Source organism: Eriocheir sinensis, chromosome 20 (genome assembly GCF_024679095.1).
Source record: "Eriocheir sinensis breed Jianghai 21 chromosome 20, ASM2467909v1, whole genome shotgun sequence".
Lineage (NCBI taxonomy): Eukaryota > Metazoa > Arthropoda > Malacostraca > Decapoda > Varunidae > Eriocheir > Eriocheir sinensis.
Genome location: NC_066528.1, coordinates 9,684,252 through 9,697,494, shown reverse-complemented (window position 1 = coordinate 9,697,494; position 13,243 = coordinate 9,684,252). Strand labels below are relative to the sequence as shown.

At 39.5% G+C, this 13,243-nt stretch overlaps 1 protein-coding gene across 2 annotated transcripts in view; it reads left to right on the top strand.

Annotated features, from left to right (window-relative positions):
- LOC127001164 (E3 ubiquitin-protein ligase HERC2-like) overlaps positions 1–13,243 on the top strand; it is a gene marked incomplete at its 5' end in the record, with an annotated part of 186,835 nt that overhangs the window by 120,853 nt on the left and 52,739 nt on the right. For both annotated transcript variants that reach the window (XM_050865379.1, XM_050865378.1), the window contains 6 exon segments: positions 5,749–5,904; positions 6,358–6,583; positions 8,051–8,293; positions 10,541–10,710; positions 11,363–11,512; positions 13,051–13,219. In XM_050865379.1, the coding sequence (XP_050721336.1) occupies positions 5,749–5,904; positions 6,358–6,583; positions 8,051–8,293; positions 10,541–10,710; positions 11,363–11,512; positions 13,051–13,219 (1,114 nt within the window).

Sequence of the window (13,243 nt, the reverse complement as noted above, 5' to 3'; positions counted from 1 at the left end):
CTGCGATTTTCAAAGTCAGTAGGCTTCAATTCTTGAACAATCATTATTTTGTATGGATGGAGCGATAAATCGTCCACTTTGGCAAATGCAAGTGAATGCTTGCCATCAGGATGGGACCATGACGATGGAATGTTGAAGTGCAGGCAGAAGGCATGGCTAAGCGGCGGTGTTTGTTGGTACCACACACATCTTACCATCATCACTACAGGCCGTTGCTCGCCTTTCAAAACTGGGCATTTGATTTGCCCCACCTGTATATATATATATATATATATATATATATATATATATATATATATATATATATATATATATATATATATATATATATATATATATATATATATATATATATATATATATATATATATATATATATATATATATATATATATATATATATATATATATATATATATATATATAATATTACATCTTCAGACTAAATGGCTAAAACTAGTCTGAAGATGTAATATAGTGTGGTATGTCTACATATATGTCTTTGTGGTGAATGCATATATATATATATATATATATATATATATATATATATATATATATATATATATATATATATATATATATATATATATATATATATACATACACACAGTACCCTCTCGAGTTTCATGCTTGCTTCAATCCGAAGGTATGGCGCCAAACTCAAGGATCGCGAAACTCGAGATATTGAAATCCATGTAAAAGCGCTTACTGGTTCTGACCCGTGTAAAATAATGACTTTTTCCGACTTTACTCCCTTGTTATCACAATTTTTTCAACTTTACTCCCTTGTTATCTCAAAATACGTACTTTGTTAATAGGCAGAAAATGATAAGTAAGAACAGTTCGTTTTTAAGCCGCAGTTGAAGGCGGCTGCCTTACAATTGGCTGGCAGTTCTGAATACACGCTTGTGATCCATGTGGTGTCGTCTGGTAAAGTAAGGGTGGTCGCTCGCGGTCACCCGTGGAACAATTGGACAAACCTATATTTTTCAGGTAGTCTTCTGTGTGTTATGAAATAATCTGCTAACTCTTTCTGTTAAAAATCATGAAATCACTAATATCATGATTGACTTTTCAATGCCTATTGAACGTAAACCACTGCTGCCGCCGCAAAATAGCTTATGGAGAGGTTCAACTTGCTTGCTGTTTCCATATTTCCCTCACCGCTCACAAAGATCACAAACAGACAGACCAGAACAAAACCAGGCAAATTAATACTTTTAATGCTGCATATTCCCACAGCACGCATGCATGATGGACAGCAGAATGACTAATTGCATCAGGGAGATATTTCTCACAACACCGGCCAGTGTAGTGGACCTTCTTCTTCTTCTTTTGACCTGTAACGCTTTGTTTTGCTTCTTAGGTCCTCCTTCTCCACACTTTTATACTTCACAACATGCACTTAGGGCCGCTTTCACAGTCATTTTGTTTGTTTTGATCGTTAACAATGGCGGCGATCACCGCTATAGTATTTCCACGTGAAACTGGGCGATCGGGTAGTGGCGGCTTCGGGGTTAGCCTAGCCCCACACTTACCACACAGTCTCAACATCTCTCACTTCCTCTGCAGCCGCCACTACCCCATAGGCCAGTTTCACGTGAAATACTAAGCAGCGATCGCCGCCATTGGTAACGATCAAAACAAACAGTGACTGTGAAAGCGGCCCTTAGTTATCTAACAGTGTGCACTTATACACTTCATCCTGAACTTGGGTGTTTTTCTGTCCTTTTCTTTCCCTGATTTTTACTTTTCTGTGCCCTTTTGCTATTTTTCACCATTACTATTCACCATCGCTGCCATGCATTTTACGAGTCTATTGGTGGGCCATCTTCCACTGCTCCTCACTCCTCAGCCACTGCCGTCGTCTGTTTGTTTAGATGCAGCCGCTCGGTACCCACATACCCACGCTCGTACTCACAACCATTTTCCATTCATAAGGACAACCAACAACTTGCTCCCGGTTGGGCATACGGGCAACTGCGGTTGGCCATAGCCCCAATGGTTGGACATTGCCTTTTAACCCTTTCCTTGCACGTGGTGTGGATATATATATATATATATATATATATATATATATATATATATATATATATATATATATATATATATATATATATATATATATATATATATATATATATATATATATATATATATATATATATATATATATATATATATATATATATATATATATATATATATATATATATATATATATATATATATATATATATATATATATATATATATATATATATATATATTATATATATATATATATATATATATATATATATATATATATATATATATATATATATTTATATACACATATATATATATATATATATATATATATATATATATATATATATATATATATATATATATATCTGTGTGTATATATATATATATATATATATATATATATATATATATATCCCATTGAGACCCGAGAGAAAACTACTGAAGGGAATCACTTCAAACTGATATCCCATGACGTTTGTGAGTGAAATATGAAACAAAATAGTTTATTTCACTATGAATGCATGTTTACTTACAATCCATACTTTCAGATAGTAATTGTATAAAAAAAACCGCGAACTTTGGAAATTGCGAGATAAGTAGCGTCATCATGATGTCTTCAGGACTCAATGGGATATATATATATATATATATATATATATATATATATATATATATATATATATATATATATATATGTGTATATAAATATATATATATATATATATATATATATATATATATATATATATATATATATATATATATATATATATATATATATATATATATATATATATATATATATATATATATATATATATATATATATATATATATATATATATATATATATATATATATATATATATATTATATATATATATATATATATATATATATATATATATATATATATATATATATATATATACACATACAGTAAACCCTCGTTATAACGGACCCGCTTATAATGGATTTCGGATATAACAGACAAGGTCAGAAATCCATGGGGACTGACTGAGAAAAGTTTTTGAACCAACCGCAAACAGTAACTACAACAGCGTCTGCTGGCCACCTCGCCCTCCTCTTTTTATCTGCTGTCCCATCCTTTGGTTACTGTAGTTTTGTCAGCCCACCTGATGAAATATTTTCCTTGATCCTTGTGGTTTCCATACAAAAGAAGAACATATTTACACCATAAGAAAGTCTTATGCATCAATCCAGGGTATGTAAATGTTATGAAAAATAGCCAAGTGTTTGTGAGTGTCGGTGCTGACACAGCTTAGGGGGTCGCCCGTTACGTAGGTTAGGTTTCGTTAGTTTGAATTTATTCAGCACGCGGTGTGAGAAAGCGCAAGATGGAGCAGGGTGGCGGCGAGGGGGGCCCATTACGTGGGCCAGTATTGCGAGAAATACCTCCGCAGAAATAAGTCGCTCTGCTATCCACCACGCATGTGCACTGGGGGAATACACAGCAGGAAAAACATTAAATTGCCTAGTTTTGTTCTAGTTTGTCCACTTGTGATCTTTGTGAGCGGTGAGTGAAATATAGAAACAGTAAGCTCTGGACCATATTGGCTATACAGGCAGCGTCACGCGTGGCCATTCGGTGAACTGTCAATGCAGCACTTTCCATAGATTTCAAGTTATGCACTAGAGTGCATCTGAGGCTGCCTCCAGGATACAAGGCCTTGGTGCTGCCACCGCTCCAAGCCAACAACTGCATGCCCGTTACTTCTACCCGATTTTCTGACACTACTATTTGACATGGAGAAAAACTGAAATCAGGTAGGAGTGAAGTGTGTGCAATCATCGGCTTTGGGCGATGGTGCCACCATGGCCATGTATCCCTGAGACAGCCTCAGACGCACTCTAGTCTAATATTTGAACTCTATAGAAAGTGCAGCTTTGAGTTGAGTCGCCACATGTGGCGCTGCCTGTATAGCCAATACGGTCCAACGTCTCTCCTCGAGCTATTTTGCAGCCGCAGTGGCGGGCGGCGGCGTGTGCACAACAGGCATTGAAAAGTCAATCAATCAGTGATTTAATGATTTGCAACAGAAACAGCTTGCATATTATTTCACAACACCGAAAACTACCAAAAAAAACAAAAAGACTTCTGTCTGCCAGTGCGAGATAGGCGAACTTGTAAAATTTTACCCATACCTGTAAAAATACAGCCACCCTGCAGGACCCCACTACCAACCTGGCAGCCTCAATGCCTCACAGTGTGCTGTGCAGCTATACAGAGAACGTGCAGACAACATACACAATAAAAAGAAATATACATTCGTCCCTCAAATAGTACGGGGTTAGGGACCCAGGACCCCCATACTATTCGAAAATCCGTATAAAATTAGTGCTCCCCATAAAAACACTCCCTGGGCTGCGTTTGAGAGAGGGAACGTCCCAGGTGCTCTCAAACGGGTGACGCGGCAGCACGAGTTGCCAACTCGGCACGTCCACGTGTTTGAGAGAGCGACTAGGGGCGCCGGGGATGTCCTGGGTTCTCTCAAACGCGTGACGCCGCAGCACGGGTTGCCAACTTGGGACGTCCACTGGCTATTGGCTTTGAGAGGTGGAGCGCCTTCATGCTGTGATGACGTCATCAGCAAACATGGCGGCCAGAATAAACACATATAAGTGTTTCCATTGCATTTCACCTCTCTGTGCCACCATAATCACTGGAACTTCCTTTTCATCTTCTGTTGTAAGGAGTTCGTCAGCCAGGACAGCTAGTAATGCATGTTAAACATCACCAGGGGTGGTCTGGGCGCCTGAGACGTCCCGACTCGCTCTCTCAAATGCACTGGCAGGAAGATCAGCGTACGCTATTTTGCTGTGAGCAAGATGCCGTTACTTTAGCAACGACGAGGCTTAGTAAAAGGACGGCCTTTATCTCTACTCTTGCAGCACTCTTGGAGCACTGGCAGTTACTGCGGCAAGAATCCCTTTTACACTATGATATATACAGCGAACACTGCTCTCATTCACGTGGTATGCTCTCCCTACCACAACGTAACTCATCCCAGAGCGTAACTTCTCCTAAATCTGAATTTTTCTGCAAGGTGAACACCTTTCTCGAATGCTTTGGGTGCTTTCAGCAGGTGTTTTGGTAGAACAGTGTTGCCACTCACGCCATGGCTACTTGGTGCGACGAGCGGGAAATTTGAAAATCATAAAAAAGTTCTTCCATGACAATCCGTATAAAACTGAAACCGTACTATTTGAGGGACAACTGTATACATACGTTTATTAGGTTCGTCAGTATTATTATACATATTTTTAAGTTTCCGCCGCTTATAATGGACTTTCAGCATTAACAGATAAGTTCCCTCCCAATTAGTCCGTTATATCAATGGTTCATTGTGTGTGTATATATATATATATATATATATATATATATATATATATATATATATATATATATATATATATATATATATATATATATATATATATATATATATATATATATATATATATATATATATATATATATATATATATATATATATATATATATATATATATATATATATATATATATATATATATATATATATATATATATATATATATATATATATATATATATATATATATATATATATATATATATATATATATATATATATAAATTTGTAAGAGTCTGACTTTACTTCCCATGGTATGTGTTTCATATAAATGTATCAGATTTATATATGGCAGGTGTGGACTTGGGGCAAAGGCGACTACTTCCGCCTAGGACACGGTACTGACCAGCACGTGAGGCGGCCCACCTTAGTGGAGGGGCTTCGAGGCAAGAGGGTGGTGCATGTGGCTGTGGGTGCCCTGCACTGTCTAGCTGTGACGGAGTCTGGCCAGGTAAGATGACACAGATGAAGAACAAGGGAAACAAAATTTGATGTCTTGGTGTTGATATTTTTGGGACACACTACTCTCCCATGCACTTGCATTTCTTTTGTTTTGAATCCTACATTACCTTATTTCTTTGAAGCATTTTACACAAATACATAAAACTGTCCCACCAAATTGTTATGTTGCTTACTTATGTACATAGATGTTGCCAGATTTAGCTAAAGAATTTCATACAGAACATGGTGCATTTGAATTGTTTCTGTTATAGAAATCCATTTAGTATAGCTAGAAAAAAATATTGATTTGATTTTGGGGGAAAATTCTTAATCTTATTTTATAGATTATTTATACCATTGGAAAGCTCATAAACACAAATATGAAAATGTTTTAAGGTTATGAACTTTGCACTGTAACTGTACCATAAACCTTACATATTCCACACCTTAACAAACATTACAGGTGTACGCTTGGGGTGATAATGACCACGGGCAGCAGGGCAACGGGACTACCATTGTGAATCGCAGGCCAGCACTGGTTTGTGGCCTTGAGGGAATTAAAGTCGCCAGAGTTGCCTGTGGCTCCTCTCACAGTGTAGCGTGGACAGCCCCAGATCCTCCCTTGCCAGCAGCCACTGAGCCTGTCATGTTCACCACCACCAAGGATCCACTGGGGGCATATGCTCTAGGTCAGTTTTCTTATCATTTCACATCTTTATTTTCCATTGTGGGATTGGATGGGCTAACTCTTGATCATATACTCTCTGTTCTCTGATGTTTATTCTTCTCGTGCCTTCCTCCACACACTGTTCCAGGTCTTCTTCAGTCTTCTAGCTTCACTTTGATAACTGCATAATGATGTTTTCCATTATTTTAATTGAGCTTGACCACTGGAATCAATGAGTAACCTTCACCACATGATCTATCAATGTACTGGGCCACGCAGAAAACACATAACATCCAAGGAAAGTCTTGTGACTATGGGAGGTGGGGAGGGGGTACAGCCATGGGTTACATAACATCTTCAGATTTAGTTTCCTGTGTTTCTTAAGAGATGTGCTTATAGATTGACAAAAGGATAGTAAATATTCTTCAATAGACTTTTATTTTATATTAGTTTCCAAGAATATGGTATTTAAAAGTTGTTTTGTTCTACACTGTGTATAACGTAACCTGAATGTATATCACAAACCAAAACCAGGAAAATGGAAACCTACTAATTAAGCAAGAACTAGCTGATGTTACATAAATTTCTAGGGGAGGGGTCTGGACATGTGTTACAGAGCAAGACAAAGGAAAGAGTTTGGGGGGGGGGAATATGACAAGAAAGGGTATTACATAATTTTTAAATGTCCAAAGATGATCCACAGTGTTCACAGCTACCAATTAAGAGCAGAAGTAGTAAAGAAAGTTAGTGAAGAGACGGTAGTAGTAATACAAGAAAACGCACTGAAGTACATTGAGGACCACATACAAAATTTTAACGAATGTTAGGGTTGCTTTTCATTATATGGATAAGGACATTTTGAGAATTTTTATTTTTTTTTTATTTATTTTTTATTTTTTTTTATTTTTTATCGTCTATGGTGGTGGTAGGCTTTGATGGTAGGACCTGATAGCCGGCCCCAGCCCGTTGTGGTGCAGGCAAGTGTTTATAGTGGTGCCATCTTGCATTGGCTCATGCTGCCCCCCGAAGCTCATTCATCCTAGACTCTAGAGTCCAGGTTGATAGGTGGTCTTCTAGACAGCATGTGGGTAGTCTTAGGCCACTCGGCAATAACTGAAATCTCCCAGCTTGAGGCACCGGGCAAGGCGCGAACCCGTGTCGTCCTGGACGTGGGACTGTCATGCTATCCACTCAGCCACCACCTCCCCAAGACTATAACTGGAATATGCAGAAACTGTGATTCTATCACAGAAGGGAAAACACGAGTGAACTAAAAAGAATACAAAGATACATCACAAATATGATTCAAAGTTTGGCAGACTGAACTGTAATCATAATTCATAAGACATACATTATAACAGTTTAGCCACCACCCACCGCTATTTGACTTATTTCAAGCATTTCCTAGATATTCCCTATTTCGTGGAAACTTTTTTTTTCCCATTATGTAACAGAGCTTCACATCATAATGGAGTAATTTTTGATCCAGGTGTGACAGAGCCCCTTGGAGGAGACAGTGGAGCATGTCCTTCATCCTCCAACGGTGGAGGAGGGACCCCAGCCATCCCCTCCCTCTCCCGCGTTGTGCTAACCTTAGAGTCTTCAGCAGCCCGTCAAGCAGCGCTGCAGCACATTCTCAATGCACTACAAGTAATGTTTGCCAGAGACTGTGTCATCGCTGCTCTTGACACCACTGCCTCAGCTCTTCCTCAAGCCAAAGAGGAATTCCATGGTAAGTATTGTTGACCTTTGCTGGTTGTTAAAGCAGACTAATTTGTCACTCCAGACCTTAGTAAAAATGTTTCAGATTACTTCTCATATTCTCATATTACTTGCAGGACTATAATTATAATCATTATCATCATTATTATCATTATCCTTTGTGATGATTTCTGAAGGTGCAAATTTAATGATTTACAAAAAGTCCAGTTTAAAAAAAAAAAGATAGGAGGAAAGTATTTGTTAGAGAAGGAAAGAGTGCTCAGTAGAGTAGGCTCTTCAGCTGTAATAGCCCCACAGTGGCCAAAAACACAGCGTCATCAGTGACACTGTGTCACCTTTTCAGCCCAGCAGTATATTTAAAAAAAAAAAGTGGGTTTAAATTAATTATATAGAGATATAGGTAGAGCATTTGCTAGAGAGGAGAAAGTACCTTGATATCAGGTGGAGAGAGGTAGAAAACATTGGGAAAGGCTTTTATTTTGAAGATAACTATAGTATCCTCCCAAGTTTCGCACTATCCGAGTTTTGCGATCCTCGAGTTTCATGCTCAATCCTAAATTCTTACTATCCCGACTTTCACGCATTATCGCCCCGAGTTTTGCTCTGCTTTGACAAGTAACATGATGATGTACAGGTCATGTCTACCTACCGTCAGCGTCACGCGCGATTCCTTTTGGCAGTGTCACATTGGCCGTTTTCCTCCAACCGTTGGGGCTACTGGCAACCGTGGTTGCCTATACGCCCAACCGGGAGCGAATTGTTGGTTGTCCGTACGGATGGAAAACGGTTGGGGGTACGAGCAACCGCGCAGCTGTATGTAAATAAACAGACGACGGCAGTGGCTGAGGAGTGAGGAGCAGTGGAAAATGTCCAACAAGGAAACTCATAAAGTGGAGTGGCAGAGTTGCTTTGTTTACTATTTAATCGATACAGGTCAACTGCTTTGTTTACATTGTGAATAGGAACAGCCGACCTTGGCCGTGTGTGACGCACACCCTGAAAAGTTGGAGTTGCTGATCACCCCTATCGCCAATGTGGTTGGAGGAGAAGGACCAGTGTGACACCAGCAACTTAAAGGCGCAGTCACACAAGCTAGTTTCTTGGGAATTTTCTACCAAAATTATCTCTTGACAATTTTCTGCCTCAAATTTATCCTCAAGTTTGGTCACACAAAGGACTTGCATTGTGGGATATATCAGCTGAAAAGCAAAACAAACAATGGATCCAGACATTGCAGAGTTTGCTTTGTGGTGTTTGCTGAAGAAAAAGAAAAAAAAAAGCATTTGTTGGTTCGTGAGTGGTTAACTCTGAGACAAAGGGAAAGTGTTACAGCTTGCTACCGTTAAGTGCTACGAGAACTTAGCAGTGAGGACCCAGACATGATGAGGCAGTGACTACGCTTGGACAAGACTCAAGTCCAAGACCTGCTCAACCTGATTACTCCAAGCTTATCTAGCTTCGTGGAACTCATTGTGGTCCTGGAATAAACACACGGATAGCTACTGAACCGGATAGCTGATACGCTCTTCTTCTTCTTGTGACCACAACTTTACGACCTCATGAGAAAATAACCGACATGCTGGTGACTGAGTTTCTGACTAGAATTTCGATGTTTCCCGTGAAATGCAGCCGACTTTGAATCTGTACAAAATTCCCGGGAGACTAGCGGTAGGGTGACCGTGTTCACACGTGCTGGGGCGAGATTCACAGAGATGCGCGCTCACAGTTAGAGGCCGCTGATTGGATGAGCACCGTCGATGATGTCATCAGACTCGGCAAATCACAAGCATGTTTTCAGAACTGTCAGTCAATCGTCAGACAGCCACCTGCCTTCAGCTGCGGCTTCAAAACGACCTGTTCTCTCTCCACATTTTCTTCCTTTTTACACAGTGTGTATTTTGATATAACAAGGGAGTAAAGTGGGAAAAAAAGTCAGCTTCTCCACGGGCCAGAACTAATAAGCGCTTTTTCACTGTTTTCAATACCCCGAGTTTCGCGATCCACGAGTTTAGTGCTTTACCTGCGGAACAAAGCAAGCGCGAAACTCGGGAGGGTACTGTAGTATTGGCTGCTAATGATGATGATAACATCAAAGGGCTAATAAGAATAGAAATATAAGTTTACAAGATGCCTAAAACTAAAAGAATATATTATATTCCTCATATTCAGATTAGACGTCTATCATCCCATATTGTATTCAAAGCTTTCCTTAACTGGTGTGATATGAAAATCACACTAAATTTACCATATTTTTCAGGCTGTGGTTCTGGCTCCAAAGAGGGAGGTCTGCCCACCCCCGACTCCCTGACAGATGCCATTGCTGACTCCTCCTCATCCCTGTCAAGTCCTAATGGAGGAGAGATTGCCGAGGGTGGTGGAGAAGCTCCCGCATCTGCCCTTGATGCTGCTGCTGTCCCCACAGCCTTGGTGAGTCCTCTTTGGAGGTCATCAGATTTTACCCCTTTCAGTGTCTCTGAAGTACATCACTCACTTCTGCTAAATACCTCCAAAGTACATTGTATTCACCATAAATACAGGATTCTCAGTAGTATGATATATTTATTAAATATGTCCTGGAGATTAACATGGCAGAAGCTGATTATTACTGCCCTTGCTCTAATGTACAGAAGGGATCATGAACCCCCGAACAGCTCTCTACCCTACCAATAGGCCTTTCTTATTCTATTCAAATATGGTATGTGTTTTTTTGTGATGGTGAGAATGGTGGGACAGTCAGTCTCATAAGTTGGCAATTCATCAAGCTGGTAAGGTCTCCAGCCCACAGTGCCAACTTATAAGGTTTTACTGTGTAATTAAAGTATATTAAAAGGTATTTCCATATTCTTTCTTAGCTGCAGGAAATGAGGTTTTGTATTATCATGTTGTATTATCATGATTATTTTGCATTTGACCATTTATATTTCAAACCTTTATAAGTCCTTCCATTATATAGTCAATGAATACTGCTTAACACTTACTTGGTGCTTCCTGTGTTCTAGTTACAGAAATTTAGGGATATCACATAAAGGAAGATGCAAGAGTTTTGTTTGGTATTATAAACAAACATTTCTGCCCTTAGAGCTGTGCCACAAGTCCAGACAGTGAGGAGAGTGTAGTGCTGCAGCTTGCCTCAGTACCCTCGACCGGCTCCCTCTCATCTCGTGCCTCGCGCCTCTCCCACTCTGCCATGAGCATCCTGGCAGCCACTCTCACTACCAAAGCTGATGTGGTAAGGCTTTCCTCCTTCAAGTTAGTTAGCTACAGTGTATCCTTTTTATCCAGTAGTTGACTAATAGTACATTCTGCAATTCATATATATTTACAGAATCAAAAGCAGTTATGTTTCTTCCTCCCTTTTCCTATTGCTGTTGAATAAACACGAAGACTAACTTTGAAGTGCCATATAGAAAAGGGAGTAATAATTGTCATTATTAATAATAGCAACAACATAGTAATACAGTAATATCTCATCAAAAGCAGTTTCCAAAATAATGTTTTTGAAAATAACGGCAAGTTGAATTACCAAGTTTCTGTACTGACACTTGGATTCGTTTGAATAAGATTTTTTTTTGCTGGAGTTAAGGGTCTGGGCACATTGCGGATATCCTTTTTTGATGACCTAGTTGTCAGATCTGCATCATGGTCATGGTCACGCAATATTTTCTTGTCCTTGCTAATTTCAATGCCCCAGTTCAACACTTCACCATCTACACTGTTTACAAAACTATATGGCACGCAGAGAGTCTAATTTGCACTTTTTGTTGTGTGCACACACACAAGTGGCTCACAAACCCCTAAGTCCTTGAAAGCAATGTAAAATGCTGTAAAAAGCCACAATAGTTAGACGAGGATATAGGTTTCCTTCCACTGACAGAGTGAAAGTTTACACCTGTTATCTGGCATTTCACTGAGTATTTCTCTTTGTCATCCACTGGCAAGCACTGGGGGTGTATGCAGAGAGTTCTTTGTTACTTTCTTGCATGGATTTTCAGGTAAAAATATGAAAATGCCCACCCACACTATACCAACAACTGATGCCGTGATGCCCAGACATGGACAGCATCTATTGGGAAAATCCATGCAAACTATTTGTACAATTCAGTGAATATAGGTCCTCTGCACAGTACCACAAATTGCTTGCATCTGTACTTACCCATATCAAAATTATCATTGAAAATATGTTTGTCATTGTGGACCTTCTCATTCCTCTAATGTTTATATATAAGACATGATGATTGTATTAAGTTTTGTGGCTTAATCCAGTTACATTCTGTGGTGGCGTTTCTAAATTTCTCACACCCGTCCTTCCTGGTTATAAGATGCAACACACTTCGCTCAGCTGTATTTTTTTTTTTTTTTTTTTTTTTTTTTTTTTACGTCTACCCCTATAGCGCCGGTAGGCTTGCTTGAGGGGTCTGGATGGTGTTCAGCCCCAGCCCGTCATGGCGCAGGCAAGTGTTTATAGTGTCGCCATCTTCTCTTGGCTCATGCTGCCCCCCCGGAACTCATTCTTGATTCACTTGGACGGTTTCCTCTAGAGTCCGGGTTGATGGGTGGTCTTCAGGACAGCATGTGGGTAGTCTTAGGCCACTCGGCGGTGACTGAAAAATCCCAGGTGGTAGCATGGGGATTCGAACTCACATCGTCCATCACGTGGTGAATGTGGGCCCAGCACGCTACCACTCAGCCACTGCCTACCCAATTGAAGAGGCCAATAAGGTTAGTGATAATAAGTTTCTCTTTAATCAAAAATTTGTCCCCTGGCAGGTGCCTGAAGCTGTGGATGGCCCAGATGATGGCACACAAAGTGGCCTTGATGAATTCACCCGCCGGCTAGGTGAGGATGATGCAAGGGTGCTGGTGGATCTGCTTAAGCTGGCAGTGGCAGGAAGGGCAGGACCAAGAGCTTCTCCAGCCATCACCAAAGTTCTCACAGGTTGGTGTCAGATTATTCTGCTAG